General features: G+C 36.2%; 1 protein-coding gene across 11 annotated transcripts in view; it reads left to right on the top strand.

Moving 5' to 3' along the window:
* Positions 1 to 20,182, top strand: part of CadN (neural cadherin) — a 1,238,426-nt gene that overhangs the window by 1,036,719 nt on the left and 181,525 nt on the right. For all 11 annotated transcript variants that reach the window (XM_090407912.1, XM_090407911.1, XM_090407917.1 and 8 more), the window contains one exon: positions 16,970 to 17,217. In XM_090407912.1, the coding sequence (XP_090264038.1) occupies positions 16,970 to 17,217 (248 nt within the window). The remainder of the gene's footprint in view (positions 1 to 16,969; positions 17,218 to 20,182) is intronic.

The raw sequence follows: 20,182 nt of genomic DNA, 5'->3' as shown, positions 1-20,182 counted from the left end.
TTGATGAACTGCAGCCAAGGAGAATTGAAGTTGTATCGCAGGATAGTGAAAGGAGCTCATTTGAGGCTATTTGGTGTGAGATTGAGACTGGCAGAATAAAATATACAGTTAGGTGCTGCTATAGACCAGGTGATGGAATAGATGGTGGCGATAGTATGCATAAACAAATTGATGAAATGAGTGGAAGGAGGGTAATTATTATTGGGGATTTCAACTATGGTAACATTGATTGGAAGGAGGAGAGAACACGTGAGGAAGGAAATGGATTTTATTCAGTTATTAAGGGATAACTATCTGAGACAGCATGTAATTGAAAATACTAGGGGTTTAAGAGTGCTTGACCTGGTAATAGCATCTCAGAATTTGACTGTAATGAATACGACCATGTTGCCACCTATTGGTGAGAGTGATCATAAGGTCTTGACCTGGGAGGTGGCTAAAGGTGTGGAATTTTCGATTAAGACAGGGTATATGTGGAATTATCGTGCTGGCAATTAGCCCTTGCAGTTGTACGTGCCATGGCATGTACAACTGCAAGGGCTGGACGTCGATAGAACATGGGAAGTGGTCATGGAGCATTTACAGGAGGTTATGGCTGATTGTATACCTACAGTCCGAATAGTAAAACAAGTAGGAGTTAAATGGATGAATAACACCATTAAACTTGAGTTGCAAAAAAAGAAACAACTGTGGAGGGAATTTAAAGAAAGGGGTGACCTGCAGGCACACGAACGGTATAAAGTGCAGGCCAGAAGGGTAACGAGTGTGGTAAAAAAAGCAAAAGCGGACTATGAAAGGAAACTAGCTATGCAAGCAAAAGAGAATCCCAAACAGTTCTTTCAATATGCTGCAAGCAAGAAAAAACTGTACATGGCAAAATGATTTTAAGGAATGACGATGGTAAGGAGGTCACTGAATCAGTCGATATAGTGGAGTTACTGAGCGCGCACTTTGCAAAAGTATATCATCCAGGTGGTGACATTGAAGAAATGAAGGAACCATTAGTTTATACAGGAATTATGATGAATGAAGTGGAGGTGAATAGTCTATTACAGAACCTTAATGTGAATACATCTGTGGGATTGGATGGTATACCGGCACGGGTCTTGCGTGAAGTGGCTAAGGAATTATCAGTGCCCTTGACCATGTTGTTTAATCTGAGTCTCGGGTCTGGTTTAGTCCCGAAGGTGTGAAAATACTGGAAAATAGTTTCACTGCATAAAGGAGGATCCAAAACTACGGTTGCAAATTACCGACCGATCAGCATACCAGGAGTCGTCAAGGTCTTGGAGAAAGTAGTCAAGGGAAAAATACAGGAATGGATTGATGAAAAGGAGATACTGTACAGGGGACAGCATGGCTTTGTGAAGGATAGATCATGCTTCAGTAACTTGCTCAAGTTTTATAACAAGGTGACGGCTGAACTGGATAAGGGTAATGGGTTTACAGTGATACTGCTGGACCTGGCAAAAGCGTTTGACAGGATACCACATGGAATTCTAATCTGTAAACTACAACCATATGGGAATTTATATAGGGTTGGTGAGATGGATAGGTGGGTGGTTGATGGAGAGATATCAAAGAGTAGTTTATTCAGGAGTAGAGTCCAAAAGATGGCCTGTGACTAGTGGTGTGATGCAGGGTTCTGTTCTTGGACAACTGCTGTTTAATCTGTTCATTAATGATATAGGGAAAGATCTAAGGGGAACAGTTCATTTGGTTGCTGATGATGCAAAGTTGGGTAGGGCGATAGTGAATGCAGAAGATGTCAAAATCTTGCAGGATGACTTGGATAGATTGGAGTTCTGGGCTAAGGAGAATGGATGTCAATTTAATGTGACAAAATGTAAGGTTATGCATTTTGGGGTGAAAAGATTAGCAGCAGTATACCACATTGGTGGAACTGTACTCCAGGAGATTGATGAGGCCAGGGACTTGGGAGTGCTGGTGGATAGGGAGATGAAGTTTAGGGAGCACATTGCAAAAGTAGCTAAATCAGCTCATCAACTCACTTGGTTGTTGAAAAATACCTTGACGAGCAGAGACAAGCAAGTTATTGTACCTCTGTACCGAGCCTTGATAAGACCTCATCTCGACTACTGTGCCCAGATTTGGTCACCTCAGTTCCTTCTTGATGGGGAAGAGGTGGAGAGGATCCAGAGGCGAGCAACTAAGATGATAGCAGGTCTATGGAATGAACCATATGAGAACAGGTTGAAGATTTGTGGGTTGCAGAAACTATATTGATAGTTTCTGCAACTGTTGATAGGCGGAAAAGGGGAGATATGATTGAGACATTCAAATTGCTAAAGGGATTCTATAGGATTAATTCAGAGGATATTTTTGAGATCAGGACTGGTGGTGGGAGAACTAGGGGGACACCTATGGAAGCTGGGCAAGAGTTAGCAGGGGTGTTAGAGCTGGGTTCTTTACTTTTAGAGTGGTAAATGAGTGGAATAAGCTGCCAGAGTCTGTTGTGGGTGCTGTGACGGTGAGCGAGTTCAAGGCAAGGTATGATAGATACTGTGAGAATGTCGTATAGTTGTGTGGACATGATGTTTAGGGCCTCCTTCGATGAGTCTGAGGACTCCCTAGAGTCACCTGAAATAATAATAATAAGTCATTAGTGCTTACTGCAATCTTGTTCACTTTTATTTTTGACTTTTGAATTGATTGCTTAATATTTGCACTGAGTAAACTTGATGTTATAACATGCTCATCAGTGGCATGTTTTATGGTAGAGTCACCATACCAAATAACATCCTTCTTTTTATAATTGACTTTACTTACCAGATTTTTTTTTTATTATACAGTAACTTTCCTAATTCCGTGCTTTGTTTTCCATTTTGCTGCTGAACTTTTTTATTCTCCCAGTGTTCCTCTACACCACTCGACTTTCTGTAGTTCCCTTCCTCTGTCTAATAATCTGCTTTAGTCTAGCAATCTTGGAGGTTAAATTATTTTCAATATCCACTTCAATATCATCTTTAGTGGAACAAAAACCTTCTTGTTCACTGCTTTGCTGTTTCTTGTGAGCCTTTTGTTTCTTTTGTGTTTTTGGTGCCATTTTACACCTCTATTTAATATTAAAATATTATATTAAAAATATGTTATAAAGACACTAAATACATTAAAAATATAAACACAAAAATCTATTCTAATATACTATAAAACTAATTTTCTGAAGAAAAAACACAATAAAACAGATAAAATTCACCAATTTTACACGAGCACTAAGTTACACCAATCATTCACAAAAGAACCTCAAACCGTCAAACCCTTATCATCTGATCATTCTCTGCATCTTTCACTGTTTCATTTTTGTTCTCACTGGTACGACTTTCATCTTCATTCGCTTCCAACACTTCCAATAACCTTGCCATGCACCACTGTGTATTTTTTACTTTTCACACATTACTAAAACTCATTTTCAAAATAATTCCAACACATTTATTCACCTATTTCACTTTTCTTCTGTAAATCTATGAAATGAATACTTTTTGCACACTCTGCAGTGAACAAAATCACTTATTGAAATCACCCACCATTTTTCTATGCATCAGTGCCATGATGTATAATACAGTAGTATACTAATAACAAAAATAATGGCTCTTTTAATAATTAATAATAAAAATCACCATGCAAATTAGTTAATAGCTCTTGGAAGCAAAGAGAAAAACACTCATAAATATGATAATCCAGAAAAACTAAATCAATTATGGCTAATTATTTTTTAAATCAACTCATCTTTCAGATCCTACAAAATGAAGATATGACACCGTACCCTTTGCCATGCCATTATGTTTAGTTGTCTTATACAAGCTAACCAGTATCATGCAGAGAATCCTTAAAAGCTTTGCTGAACTTTGCAAGCATAAATTACCTTACCTTACCTATCCTCTTCGCTCCCTGCAGAGCATAGGGCCTCAACCATTGACTTCCATCTGACTCTATTCAATGCTTCTTTTTTTTGATCTCTTTCCAGGAACATCCCAGCCGTCTTGCCTCTGTTTCTAGTTCTCTTCTCCATGTTATCCTGGGTCTACCTCTTTTCCTCTTGCCTTGGGATTCCATTCTAGTGCAATTTTTGTTATTTCTTTATCTGGGTTCCTTATTGTGTGACCTATCGAGTTCCATTTTCTTTTAGTGATTTCATGCCTAATGCTGGGATGACCTGTTCTCTCCCAAAGTTGTATGTTTGTTATTTTATTTGGCCAGTATATTCCTAATATCTTCCTCAAGCATTTGTTTATGTAGACCTGTATTTTATTTATGTTTTCCTTTGTTAGTGACCATGTCTCAGCTCCATATAGTAAAACTGGTTTAACATTAGTGTTCAAAATTAGAGCCTAATTTTGATTTTTAATTTTATTTCTTTGGACCCCCAAATTTTCTTCATCATACTGAATGCAATTTGCTTTCTGGATTCTATTTTGTATGTCCAATTTGGTTCCTCCTTGTGTGCTGATCACTGATCCCAGGTAGATAAAGTTATCTACCAGTTCCAGTGTTTTCCCTAGTATTTCAAAGGCTAATTCTTGTTTGGGGTTTATCTTCATTACTTTAGTCTTGTTATGATTTATTTTCAATCTACATTTATTTGCTTCCTGGTTTAAATTATCTATTTTCTTTTGGAGGTGTTGATGTTTTTGTTCCAAAAGGCATATATCGTCTGCAAAATCCAGGTCACTGATTTTATTTGACCATCCCCATTGAATGCCAATTCTTTCTTCAGATGTTTTCCTCATCACCCAATCAATAACAATCAGAAAGATTGTCATGGAGAGTATACATCCTTGTCTTACTCACTTGTTTGTTGAATGATTCTGATAGTTTGCCATCATTTATTATTTGGATTTTGTATTTTTCATGAGTTTTCTTTGTTATATTCATGATTGTCTGAGGAATCCCGTAGTGCTTCATTAACTTCCACATTGTCTTTCTGTCTATGCTATCAAATGCATGTTCAAAGTCGATGAATCCCAAATATAGGATACTCTGCCACTCTATTTACTGTTCAACGATTATTCTTAATGTTATTATCTGATCAATACAAGATCCATTTGGCCTGAACCCAGCCTGTTCTTTCCTCAGTTTAATTTCAATTTCTTGTTTCATTCTTTCTAGCAAAATTCTGGTAAATACTTTACTTACAACATTTAGAAGTGAAATGCCTCTCCAGTTTTTACAAAGTGTTATATCTCCCTTTTTTTGGCAGTTTCACCAGGAGTCCTGTATTTCTGGCCATTCCTCCTTTTCCAATATTTGATTAAATAGCTGGTGTCTGTTTAAGTAGTTCAGCCTGTATATGGTCACTCCCAGCTGCTTTATAGGTTTTTGTTTTCTTTGCTGCCTGAGTTATTTCTAGTTTAGTTAGAGTTCCTGTATTTATTTTAAGTATTTCTTCTTCTGGTGTTTTCTAGGTTTTCTATTTCTCCATTTTTTCTATGTCTGCTTCATTTGTGAGTAACTTTCCTTGTTTATTTTTTACAGTCCCTTCTCTTTTAAAACTGTTCCCAGCTAACTTTCTTGTTATCTCAAACAAACTCTCTTTGGGTCAAATTTACTTGCTGCTTCTTCAGCCTCTTTACACATTTCCTCCAGACCTGGTTGGTCGAGTGGTTAGCATATCTGCTCTCCAGCCAAAAGGCTGCGGGTTCGAATCCTGCCATGGGCATGGATTTTTGTAATTTTTTGTGAGAATGGTGGTCGGCAGTAGATGGCGTTAGTGTAGATGATGAAGATAGTTGCAGTTGGTAGATTGGTGGGGAGAGAGAGAGAGAGTTGTAGAGTAGGTGCCCTCCCTTGATGAGGCTTTGGACTCCTTGGAGGTGTTACCTAATAATAATGATAATAAAACTCTTCTATCTTTCCTTGCACTTTTTTTTTACCTGTCCGTTTTTAAGCCTGTATCTTTCATTTATCCTATTTCTTTTGTTTTCTTCTGTACTTTGCAGAAGTGTATTCCATAAAGCTTTCCTTTCTTCACATATGATGATTTCTTCAGAGATCCATTGTTTGTGATTCCTACTCTACCTTCCCAGAACTTCTTCGGCTGTACTATTAAATATATTCTTTATTTTTTCCAAGCTCTCTTCAATGTCTGTTTCCTTATGTTGTTTTACAAGGCTTCCATATTTATTCCTTAATGTTACTTTATATTTGTCTTTTGTATCTTTGTTTTTCAGTTTGGATATATTGTATTTAATTCTTTGGTTCTTGCCTTTAAATATTTTTCTTAGTTTCCTTTTTTATTTTTGCAATCAATAATAAGTGGTCTGTAAAGGCATCTGCACCTCTCCAAACTCTTACATCCATCAAAAAGATTCTCCAAGGTCTGTTTATTAAAATATGGTCTATTTGGTTTTTGAATTTCTTATCAGGTGATATCCAAGTCTGTTTATGGATCCTCCTATGATCATATCATTGAAAGTGCAAAAGTCTTTTAGGATTTCCCCATTTTCGTTACAGTTTCCTAAACCTTCTTTTCCCATTATTTGTTCATATCCCATGTTACTATCTCCTACTATTGCATTCATGTCACCTATAATTAAAAGCATATCTTTACTTTTTACTTCATCTACTTCTTTTTGCAGCATGTCATAGAAGTCTTCTTTCTCTTCTGTTTTGCATTGTTTGTTGGTCCATATATGTTTATTATAGTCACATTTCTGTATTTATTATTATTATTATTATTCAGGCCTCGATGGAGTCAAAAGACTCATTGTGGGAAATCACTCTTAGGAAACACAAAGTCTGTTGTCCACTCCTTAAACTCATTGACTGTTCTCGCTCTCACCACTATCAGGCAATGCATTCCATTGTTCAACCACCCTCCATGCAAAGAAATTCGCAGTTTCAATTTAGTTTTAAATCCAGCTTTGATGATTCTTTCAGAAACTGATTTCCATTCAATTAGTACTCATCTAGCATCTGTTGTTAGCATGAAAGCTACACCTTTGCTGTGTGTGTCATCTTCATTCTGGTTTATAGAATATAAAATGTATTTGTTTGTTGTTAGTTGGATTTCTCTGCTACCATTCCATCTTGTCTTGTTTAAGACCTAGTATTTCTATTTTGTATCTGTCCATTTCTCAAGTTAGTAAGTTAGCTTTTCCACTTTCCTACACACTCCTAATATTCGAGCATCCAATTTTGGTTAAAAGGTTTGGGCTAAAGAGTTTTTTTTTAAAAATGTTAGTTTTCCAACAATGGTTGAGGTTTTTGTAGCAGTATGTTTTTTCCACAAGTACAACCCTTCTCCTTTCTCATCCGGACTTGGGACCGGCAATGACAGAGTTGCAAGCATAAATAAGGTATCTTAAATATGAAGCATTGTGTCATGTAATGATATTGAATATGGTTACAGACAGAAATAGCTTGGTGGAATGCTTTGCTCTCCCCATCATGATACAATGAATATAACAAGAATGTATTGAATATTCACTCTGTCTTATTTTAAAGAAAATGTTCTTAGCTTTCAAAAATTAGAAGCATTAATGAAAGATACCTGCACAATCAAAAATGTAGTCTGTTATTTCTTAATAATATAAAGACAAACCATAGAAATATGTTTCAAAAGGATAATTAGAACTCTTTATTCAGTTTTGCATAGACATTCACTCACTCTTGCTTCTATGATAAATGATTTTGGACTGTTTGAGTTATGGATATAATTTTTTTCTTTGCTGACTTAAGAAAGAACCTCTATAGCATAGCACAGTTAGAAAAACAATAGGATGCAACTTTTGATTGGAAAAGACCAGAATTTGATTCTCATCATGATGAGAGGAAGCTTTTCATTTGAAGGTGAATTAGCCCATTTCATGGAGGTAGCATGGTTTTTCATCTTGCATACAGTTGATCAGCAATGAGAACATGCACCATTTATAGACAAAAAATGTGTGGGAGTGCTTAAGAGTCAAAGCTATATAACTGAGAGGAGACCTCCACATAGCCTTTAAAAGAATGCGGAGAACTGACCAGGGTTTCTAACCTAATGTCCATTCCTCACCTTCTCGTGGTGCACCTTGTTAGATAACTACCTGGATACTGAATGAACAAAGATTCATTCAGTATCCAGGGCTAGCAATTTTAGATTTAGCAGACCAAATTGTATTTTTATTAGCTTATACCACAATGTAAAATGATTGTACAACATGACATAATTTCATGCTGAATGAGGCATCACCCAGTTAAACAAAGCTTTCGTTGTTTTGCCAGTGAACCAGGGTAAATAGCAAAAGTCAGCTACTGGAACAAATCCTGAAACACATCCCAAATCAACATCACCAGAGTTCAAGATTGGCACCATCAACATAAGAAGCCTGAATAGCAAAGAAAGCAAACTAGTAGAAGAATAGGATAAGTACCAGTTCGACATAATAAGGGCGACTGAAACAAAAAAGACAAAAATTGGTAAGCAATAAATACAAAATGTTATATTCAGGCAATAACAATCAGAGAGAAGAAGTATTAGCATAGTATTCAACAGTAATCTAAGGCTAATCTTATTGATGGTAGGGAATATCAAGTAGTGTAATGTGGGCAAATATCAGAATGGAAAACTAGACAATGAAACTTATTTTTGCCTATGGTCCCACAGAAGGTTCTACTAAGGTAGAAGTGGAGGAATTTTTTGAGGCTTTAGAGAAAGCAACTGACACAATGAAAAAGGAAAAGTTGGTCTTTGTTTGAGATGTAAATAGCAGTGTAGGAAATAATTGTCAGACATTCAGAATTATTTTGGGAAAATTTGGAGAAAAGAGCAAAGCTAATAATAATGGCACTCATATTTGTAAATTTAGGGACACAAAAACACACGTGTTTAACAGATTATTTTATTAATTACTAATAAAATAAAACTTGACGTTTCGACCCCTATATCGAGGTCATCATCAGAAGAATACAACCATAAAAGAAAGTAATAATAATGGCAAATACCTGTTGAATTTCTGCTCAGGACTGGTTATTACTAACACAATATTACAACATTAAAAAAAGTGCACAAATTCACATAGAAAGAGAAGAAGCATCATCATCAAATTCCTGCCATGTACCGTCAAGGGGTGTACAGGTTAGGATAGTAATACACAAAAAATTTACATCATTAATAACTTCCTATCTACAATTTTCCACCAAATCAGTCTGTTACTTGTCAAGACTCCAACATTATCGGATCTCATATTTCTATCGTCAAAGGAAGTTTGTACCATATCAATCCACCTATATCTTGGTCTTCCTCTGGGTCATTTTCCTGCCAACTTGACAGAGAACACTTGTTTTGTCAATCTTTCCTCTCCCATTCTGTTTAAGTGACCATACCACCTGGGATTAGCTCTGCTAACGCATTCCTGGACGCTGACAATATCAAGTTCTTTCCTAATATCCTCGTTTTTAATATGATATTGCCATTGATGCCATCTGTTCATGCATATAATTTTTTTCAGGACTCTCATATCTGCGGTCTCTAGTCTTTGGTCAAGTGTTTTACTTCTGACCCAGCTCTCAGATCCATAAGTTAAAACTGGTTTGAACACTGTCTTGTATACAGCTAATTTAGTGTTCTGACTAATTTTTCTCTCATTCCATATGAATTTATTCAATTGACTTCCTACCATACCAGCTTTGTTCATTCTGTTGTCTATTTCTATATTGAATTTACCATCTTCACTAAAAATCGTGCCTAAGTAGCTGAAATGTTTTACTTGTTCCACAGGTTATCCATTCACAACACAGTTGACATTTTCAATGATTTTGCATATTTTCATTGTCTCTGTCTTTTTATTGCTGACTTTCATATCATATCTATTACAACAGTTATTCAATTTAGTCAGAGAATCTTGCAGACTTGTTGCAGATTTATTTAGAAGTATAACATCATCTGCATAAAGCAAAGAGCTGACATTAACATCTCCAATTTTGATCATGTTTAATACCACTTTCCTTCATAATGCGATTCATATAGATAATGAATAACAGAGGGGATAATGTACATCCTTGTCTCACACCAAATTTAACAATAAACCATCTTCCTTTACTTTCTTCAATTCTAACTGCTGACTTACAACTCAAATAAAGACTAAGTATTGCTAGATATAATGCCCCATCGACACCATATAACTGTAGCGTATTGAATAGCTTCTCTCTTGGCACCTTGTCATATGCCTTTTCCAGATCGACAAAACTTAAATACAGATATTTGTTATATTCCCATGATTTCTCGGCTATTTGTCGTAAAGTGAAGATCTGATCCTGACAGCCTCTATTTGGCCTGAATCCAGCTTGTTCTTCACCAAGCTTTTCTTCCATAATTCTCAACCCTTTCTCAAGTATACTTGCATATATCTTACCAGGAACACTCAGTAGGGAAATACTTCTGTAATTTTCACATTCAGTTTTATTTCCCTTTTTATATATAGGTACTATGAGAACTCTACTCCAGTCATCATCGGGAATTCGTCCCTCTGTCCATGCATTCTGAACTATGCAGTGCAGCCACTGTAAGACTTTTATACCACCATACTTCAGCATTTCTGGTCGAATATCATCTACTCCTGCTGTCTTTCCACATTTCATGCCTCTGATGGCTTTTTCTACTTCAAGTATGGATATGTATTCCTGACTGCATGCCTGGTCAGTGTTTTTTACCACTGTGCTGGCATCACTGCTTGTTTCATTTAGCAGTTTTTCAAAGTAATTACTCCATACCTCAAGGATATCTTTTTCTCCCATTTTCATGTCATCTCTAACTCCTTTTACAGCACTCTTTCCTCCATTCCTAAGCTTCTTCAACAACCTCCAGAATATTTTGCCACCTTCTTGATATTTATTTTCTATATTCTTGCCAAAGTCTTCCCATTACTTTTGATTAGCTAGTTTTACACAGTGTTTAGCACATTCTTGCATTTGTCTCTGTATTCTCTAAGAGCACAAACTGACTTATTTGCCAGGAACTTTTGATATGCTTTCTTCTTTTCCTTCACTGCCTCTTTAACTTCCTGTGTCCACCATGGAGTTCTAATTTTTCTATCCTTGCAGAAAGCTTCACCATATGCCTCTCTAGCTGAATCAATCAGGACTTTCTTCAAGGCTTGCCACTGAATCTCCAAGATTTATTTCCTGTTCTCAAACTCTTTCATTTTTTATTCAATAATCTTTGTGTATTTTAGTCTACAGTTCACATCTGAGAGCTGCTCAACTTTATTTCGCTTTAAAACTTTCTTACATGTTATTCTTTTCAATATGAAATTCAATTTTATCCTGCTCAAGACTAAATAGTGATCACTTCCAATTTCATATCCTCTGTACACTCTGGTGTCCTGCACCAGGCTGAAAACATCACTATGAACAATAACATAGTGAATGAGATTTTTTTTTATTCCTTGCCTCTTCTCTCCATGTGAATTTGTGCACATTTTTATGTTGGAACATGGTGTTAGTAATAACCCGTCCATGTCCTGAGCAGAATTCCAAAAGATATTTGCCATTATTATTAGCTTTGCTCTTTTCTCCAAATTTTCCCAAAATATTTTTGTATGTCTGATAATCACTTCCTACTCTGCTATTTAGATCCCCAACAAGGACCAACTTTTCCTTTTTCATTGTGTCAGTTGCTTTTTCTAAAGTCTCAAAAAATTCCTCCACTTCTACCTTAGTAGAACCTTCTGTGGGACCATAGGCACAAATAGGTCTCATTGCCCAGTTCCCCATTCTCATATTTGCCCACATTACTCTACTTGAGACTGCCTGCCATTCAAGAAGATTAGCCTTGTATTTTGTGTTGAATACTATGGCTACTCCTTCTTTTCCATTATTGTCATTTCCTGAATATAACATTTTGTATTTATTACTCAGAAAGATCTCACCAGTTTTTGTCGTTTTTGTTTTGTTCATCCCTATTATGTCGATCTGGTACTTATCTAATTCCTCAGCTAGCTCCATTTCTTTGCTATTCAGGCTTCTTATGTTGATAGTACAGATCTTTAACTCTGGTGATGTTGAGTTGGGGTGTGTTTTCAGATTTGTTTCAGTAGCTCACTTTTCACTGTTCGCCCTGGTTATTCCTTTGTGAAAACAACGGGGGGCCTTGTTTAACCGTGCAATGTCCCAGCCAGCATCAAATTTTGTCATGCTGTACCATCAATTTTATTTTGGTTTAACCAATAAGAATATAATTTGGTCGGCTAAATCCTAAATTGCCAGCCCATCCTCGTTTGTTCAGTATCCAGGTAGAAACCCAACAGGGTGCACCACGAGAAAGTGAGGATTGGACATTAGGTCAGAAGCCCTGGTCGGTTCTCCGCATTCCTTTAAAGTCTATATGGAGATCTCCTCTCGGTTATACAGCTTTGACCCTTAAGCAAACCATGAGAATAAGCAAGGAATAAGAAACATCTCAATGACTGCGTTATTGTTGATAGTGATGTTTTCTCACTGGTGCAGGACACCAGAGTATAAAGAAGATTTGAAATTGGAAGTGTTCGGCATTTAATCTTGAGCAGGAAAAAATTTAATTTCATATCAAAAAGAAGAACACGTGAGAAAGTTTTACAGTGAATAAAAGTTGAGCAGCTCTCAGATGTGAACTGTAGACTAAAATACACAATCATTATTCAAGAAAAAATGAAAGAGGTTTCAGAACAGGAACCAAGCCTTGGAAATTCAGTGGCAAGCACTGAAGAAAACACTGATTGATTCAGCCAGTGAGGCATGTGGTGAGGATATGTGCAAGGATAGAAAAATCAGAACTCCATGGTGGACACAGGAAGTTAAAGAGGCAGTGAAAGAAAAGAAGAGGGCATATCAAAAGATCCTGACAAATAAGTGAGCTTGTGCTCTTAGAGAATACAGAGACAAATGTAAGAAAATGGAACACTGTGTAAAACTTAGCTAAACAAAAGTCATGGGTAGGAAGACTTTGGTAAGAACATAGAAAATAAATATCAGGAAGGTGGCAAGATATTCTGGAGGCTGTTGAAAAAGCTCAGAAATGGTGGAAAGAGTGCTGTAAAAGAAATTAGAGATGATAAAGGTGACATAAAAACTGGAGAAAAAAAGATATCCTTAATATATGGGGTAACATTATTATTATTATTATTGCGTGAGTGCTCCAGGGAGTCCAAAGACATCGAAGGAGGGCACTTACTCTACAGTTCTCTGTTTCCACCAGTCAGTCCATCAACTACAATGAACTGCAACTACCATTATCATCTACACCATCGTCATCTACCAACCACCACCACCACTTGTATTTTCACAATCAACATCCATGACCAAATTTGGATTCAAACCTGCAGCCTTGTGGCTGGAGAGTAGATATGCTAACCACTCAGCCAAGCAGACCAGCAAATTATTACTTCAAAAAATTGCTAAACAAAACAAGCAGTGACAGCATGGCAGTAAAAAGCACTCAACAGACATGCAATCAGGAATACATATCCATACTTGAAGTAGAAAAAGCTGTCAAAAGCCAGAAATGCTGAAGTATGGAGGTATAAAAGTTTTGCAGCTGCACTGCACATTTCAGGAGGCCTGGACAGAGGGACGAATTCCAGATGATTGGAGTAAAGCTGTCATAGTACCTATATATAAAAAGGGAAATAAAACTGAATGCGAGAATTACAGAGATATTTCCCTGCTGAGTGTTCCTGGTAAGATTTATGCAAGTATACTTGAGAAACAGTTGAGAAGGTTTGTGGAAGGGAAGCTTGGTGAAAAACAAGCTGGATTCAAGCCAAATAGAGGCTATCAGGATCAGATTTTCACTTTATGACAAATAGTTGAGAAATCATGGGAATATAACAAAGATCTATTTAAGTTATGTAGATCTGGAAAAAGGCATATGACAAGGTGCCGATAGTAAAGCTATTCAAAATGCTATAGTTGTATGGTGTCTGTGGGGCATTATATCAAGCAATACTAAATCTTTATTTGAGTTGTAAATCAACAGTTAGAATTGAAGGATGTACAGGAAGATGGTTAATGTTAAATCTGGTGTCAGACAAAGATGCATTATCCCCTCTGTTATTTATTATTTATATATGGATCACATTGTGAATGAAAGTGTATTAAACCTGATATCAAAATTGGAGGTGTTAATCTCAGCTCTTTATCTATGCAGAGGATGTTATACTTCTAAATAAATCTGCTACGTGTCTGCACTAAATTGTATAACTGTTGTGATAAATTTAGTATGAAAATCAGCAATAACAAGACAAAAACAATGTAAGTAGGTGGAAACATTGAAAATATCAACTACATTGTGAATGGAGAACCTACAGAACAAGTAACTCTTAGTGAAGATAAAGAGCCAAGAGGCTGGTTTTCTGCCTGCGTAAATTAAGTTAAGGGGATAATAAATCCCTCATTATTTTAAAGCCGGATACGAAACTCAGAGATCAAAATATATTGAAATCTAAGAGTTTCCTGCCGAAGAACTATCAGCGAGTCCAAGCGTAAGTCAACACCTGGGTAGTACAACACGAGGGCAACTCGGAGCAAAGGTGGAGCAAGCTCTGTCACTATCCTTAATATTTTCTCATAATGTAAAATGCATAACTGTTGTGATAAGCTGCATTTTACTACCCAGGTGCTTACTCTTGGACTCGCCGATAGTTCTTTGGCAGGAAACTCTTAGATTTCGATCTCTGAGTTTCATATCCGGCTTTAAAATAATGAGGGATTTGTTATCCCCTTAACTTAATTTACACCGCCGGAAAAATATCCTCTTGGCTCTTTATCGTAATAATAATAATATATGGGTACAACGGTCTGGCAATTCATTAGTAGGGGGTATATGTAAGTTCGGTTCACTTAAACCTTTGTATTCCAGGTCTATCTACTCACTGATGAGACCTCAATAAAGGTTGAAACCGGTCTGGGTACTGACCTCTCCTCGTAATGTAAAACAGTAATAGATCTCCTAGGAGCTGCGTTTTACATTATGAGAAAATATTAAGGATAGTGACGGTGCTTGCTCCACCTTTGCTCCAAGTTGCCCTAGTGTTGTACTATCCAGGTGTTGACTTACACTTGGACTCGCTGATAGTTCTTCGGTAGGAAACTTAGATTTTGATAGATTTCGATCTCCGAGTTTCACATCCGGCTTTAAAATAATGAGGGATTTATTATCCCCTTAACTTAATCTTAGTGAAGATGGTAAATTAAATATGGAAATAGACTACAGAAGCAACAAAGCTGATATGTTAGGAAGTCAACTGAATAAATTTATATGGAATATAGAAGAAATTAGTTTTAACTTATGGATCTGAGAGCTGGGTTAGAAATAAAACACTTGACTGAAGACTAGTGACCATAGATATGAGAGTTCTGAGAAAGATTAGGACCGTGAATAGATGGCATCAATGGCAATATCATATTAAAAAGGAGGATATTAGAAAGAACTTACCATTGTTAGCATCTAGGAATGTGTTAGCAGAGCTAATCTCAGGTGGTATGGTCACTTAAACAGAATGGGAGAGGAAAGATTAGCAAAACAAGTGTTCCTACCAAGGTGGCAGGAAAAAGACTCCCAGTGCCTTAGAACAGTGTTTCTCAACCTGTGGTCTGCGACGATAGGACAGGTGGTTCACAGACAGACTTAAATTAATTAAATAAATATTTTTTTAAATTATCCAAACAAAACAAATTAAAATTGAATAAGTAAGTAAAAATTATTGCACGTTGCGTCAGAATGTTCAAAGGCAGAAGCAATAAAACTATATTGTTGTTCACCTCACCCTCATTTATTATTCATCATTCTGCTGCTAAATTTGTAGCAGCAAAATGATGAATAATAAAAGAGGGGTGAAGTGAACAACAATATAGTTTTATTGCCATAGACAGTATGGCAAGATTTCTTAAATGCCAAAAAAGTGTCCCCAGGGCAGATCATCCCCCCCCCCCCCAGCTACGCCTCTGTAACTTAGTGGTCCGCAGAATTGTTTTAGGCATTTTACTGGTCCTTGGGCTTAGAAAGGTTGAGAAACGTTGCCTTAGAAAACAGAAATATAAGATCTGGTTTTTTTGGAGTCTTGATAGATAACAGTTTGATTTAGAGAAAATTGTTGATAGGAAGTTAATAATGATGTAAGTTTTTCATGTAGTACTATGATAATATCCTGTACACCCCATGAGGGTACTTGTCAGGAATTTGATAATGATGGTGTCATCGTGTGCAGTTGGAGAATGAAGTACTGGAAATAAATAGTTGTGTGTTTGTTGGCAGATTCAATAGTAGGGGAAATGGCGAGATGTGTAAAACTCATTTTAAAAATAAAAAAAAAGTTGAGCAAGCATTATAGTAGATACATACTGCAGTTCATTGCTCTAAGTATCCATTATAATTTATAATTACTATTCTTTATACAAAAGCACTTTCACTAAGTTGTCTTTACAGTAAAAAGTCTAATTTGCAAAAGATCAGGCATATTTTGTTTTTTTTTTGGAGTTGAAAGATTGCTGTATTACTTAAATCCTTATAGATGTCATTTAAAATGTAATTACTTAAAAATGAATTTATAAAATTTATATTTATAATGTATTTATGTATTTAAATATATTTATAAAAATGTATAAAATGTAAAGATTTAATTTAAAAGATATCATTTATAGATGTCATTTATACACTAGCCACTCGGCCAGCCTGGCTGGCCGAGTGGTTAGCATATCTGCTCTTCAGCCAAAAGGCTGCAGATTCGAATCCCGCTGTGGGCATGGACGTTTTTGATTGCTTGTGGAAATACCAGTGGTAGTGGTGGTGGCTTTGGTGTGGTTGCGTTCAGTTGGTGGATTGTGACTGGTAGAAACCGAGTTTTAGAGTAGGTGCCCTCCCCCGATGAGTCTTTGGACTCCCTGCAGGTGACAAATAATAATAATAATAAATCTGTAATAAACAAATAATAATCTGTAATAAATAAATAATAATAAATCTATAATCATTTATAAGATTTTTCTTATTTTCTTTTAGGAATTAGTGCTGAAGATTTCATACGTGTATGGAATTGGAATAAAAATCGTCAAGTAACTAGTAAATATCAGAAATTTCGAGATATTATAGCCAGTCTTACTAGTACAAGACCTGACAATGTTGATATTTTTAGTGTGATTTTGAAACAAGAAAGGCCACCTATTACTGATGTACGATTTTCTGCTCATGGGTCCCCTTACTACAAAGCAAGTATGCTAAATGGCATTGTGGCATTGAACAGAGAACTGGTATGTGTGTGTGTGTTCCATTATTATTGAAAACTTGAATATAATGATATCTGTATAGGCATATAATAAATACAAACATTTCTTCAGTAGATCTCACCTCACTTATCCTCTCTGCCCCATGTAGGTCCTAGGATCTCTATCACTGGATTCCACTGGACTGTGTTTCACATCTGTTCTTCTTTCATTTTAGTTCATTTCATTTTAGTGTTGCTTATGTGTCCAACTTAGTTCTTTTTATTATTATTTCTGTTCTTATATTAGGTTATTCTGTTTTTTTGTGTAATTCTATATTTGATGTTCAATCTGGCCATTATATTCATATTTCTTTGAGGCATTTGTTTCTGCATACCTGTATTTTATCTATTTCTTTCTTTGTTAATATCCATGGTTGTAATGTATAAAGTGACACTAGTGCATGCAAAAAAGAAGAGTAAGAAAGTAAAATTTAATTATAAGAAACACGCGTATTAACCACAGTGAAAATTATTTAATGTAAATATTTCATCCTAAGTATCTTAGGACATCATCAGTACAGTAGTTTACACAATAATAGGAATAACATACAGTTAAGGCGCATGATTACAATAGAATCTCATTAAATGTGCGTAACGTGTTACAGAAGTAAAAAAAAAAAAAAAAAAAAACTAATAATAATTATTTTACACAATTTTGTATGACAATTTCCCATACTTTAGGAATAGTAATAACATCGTTGCGGTTTAAATTTGGTCTGTGTAGTAGAGCTTCAGAACTTTCTTTATATAAACGTTCATGTTTATATAAAGATCTATGTAAAAGTTTAGACTTTTCCCAATGGATCCAATGGCTTGGATTTTCAATTCCGTGTTGAGAGAGGCCAGATTTTTGCAGTTTAAAAAGTCTAATGTGGTCTTGATGTTCTGAGATGCATTTCTGAACAGATCTACCTGTCTGTCCAAAGTAAGACAATTTGCATAAGCATGGAATCTCATAAAACGCCAGGCAACATCAAAGGTGAGAGTTTGTCCTGAGGAGAAGGTAACAAGTTATAAATTTGGTTCATAGGTTTGTAAGTAGTGGCAAAATTGTATTTCTTCATAATTTTAGAAAGACGTTCGGAGATGCCTTTGACGCAAGATATGGGAATCCTATGGACTTCTTCTTGTCTGGTTTGATGTGTGAGAAAGTGACTGATGATTTTTTTGAGTTGTTTTAGGATTATATCCATTTAGGATGGCTGTATTTTTGATTACTTCTAATTCTTGGTTTAGAGATTCTTCAGAGGAGCAGAATTTGTGTGCTCTGGAAACTAGTGATTTAATAATGCCAGATTTCTGAGATGGATGATGAGCGGAAGAATTGTGAATATAGCGACCTGAGAATGTAGGCTTGCGAAAGACAGATATGGAACCATCTTCTTTTCTTTGAATGTATAAATCTAAAAAGGAGATACCCTGTGGAGATTCTTTTTCTAACGTAAAGCTGATGCGATGATGAAGGAGGTTAATTTTATCTAGAGAAACAGTTGTAATTCATGTTCGGGATGATTCCAGATTGCAAATACGTCGTCGACATATCTTAACCAAATTTTTGGTTTGGGTTCAAAAGTGAATATTTTTTCCTCAAGGTGTTCTAGAAACAAGTTTGCTAGGGTTGGTGATAAAGGTGATCCCATTGCTGTCCCTTCTTCTTGCTTGTAAATTTGACCTTTCCAGGTGAAGCAACCTGATGCAATAACAAACTTGAATAATTCAACTATATCAGATGGAAATTTTTGAGAACATTCCCCATAAAGAAACAATAGAATTACTAAAAAAAAAAAAGTTTTTTTTTTACTTCTGTAACACGTTGCGCATGTTTAATGAGATTCTATTGTAATCATGCGCCCTGACTGTGTGTTATTCCTATTATTGTTTAAACTACTGTACTGATGATGATGTCCTAAGATACTTAGGATGAAATATTTACATTAAATAATTTTCACTGTGGTTAATACGGTGTTTCTTATAATTATCTCACCACAGGTATTTGCTAGTCTGTTGCCACAGTATGATAGAGGCAAGCTGAGATGGAGAGCTATGATCCCAAATGAGTAAGTGTGCAGATTGTGCAGGAGGGATGATGTAGAGTTTGTGGACTTGTGGAGTGAGTTTGATGGAAGAAAGAAATAAAGTGGATGGCTGGCATCTAAATGGATTTGATGTCAGGAGCCTTGAGAAAGTACTGTTCAGTGAGAGTGCTGAGTCAGAGAAACTAGAATATTTTGGGGGAAAAGTAGTTGAGAATGGGTACAGTCAACCTAGAGGTTAGTAAGTGGGAAGTGATTTCATGATGCTAAATGTAGCACCCTGGATTCTTAATTTTGGTGGATAAGCAACAGAAGGTGTAAGGGAGGTTGAGTGATGAAAGGGATATTGCAGTTCATAATGCCAGAAGTATTTAAAATAAGAGTGAGGATTTTTGGATTGGTTAGCTCAACTTAGCTAAAAGTTATAAGCATTGGTGACTGAGGATGATGCATAGGAATAATGCAGGGAATGTGCTGTCTTCTGAGAGGACAGAACGGGATGGGAGGTGGCGTTTTGCTAATGATAGCAGAAGAAGTGAAGCCAAAAAAGATAAGTTTATTGGGGGGGGGGGGGCAGGGATTCAGAGAGATTTGGTGTGTTTTGTTTAAGTATTTGGTGTGAGATAGAGGCCAACAGGTTGAAGATGAAATAGTCAAGGGAGGTTCCAACTATGGGGACATAGATTTGGAGGAGGAATGGTTGCAGGCAGGGAAAGAAATGAAAATTATAATTACAGAAACTTTGCTGAGAGATAATTACTTAAGGCAGCATGTAATGGAAAGGACATGAGGGTCAAGAGAACTGGATCTAGTCAAAGCACCAGAGAACTTAACACTAACCATCTAGCTATGCTGCCTCTGCTCAGAGAAAGTGATCATGTGATCTTGCCCTGGGAGATTGCCAGACATGCAGAATTT

The sequence above is a fragment of the Typopeltis vanoorti genome, chromosome 18, assembly GCF_054136105.1.
Source record: "Typopeltis vanoorti isolate ZY-2024b chromosome 18, IOZ_Tvanoo_1.0, whole genome shotgun sequence".
Taxonomy (NCBI): domain Eukaryota; kingdom Metazoa; phylum Arthropoda; class Arachnida; order Uropygi; family Thelyphonidae; genus Typopeltis; species Typopeltis vanoorti.
This window is presented reverse-complemented; position numbering and strand designations above follow the sequence as displayed.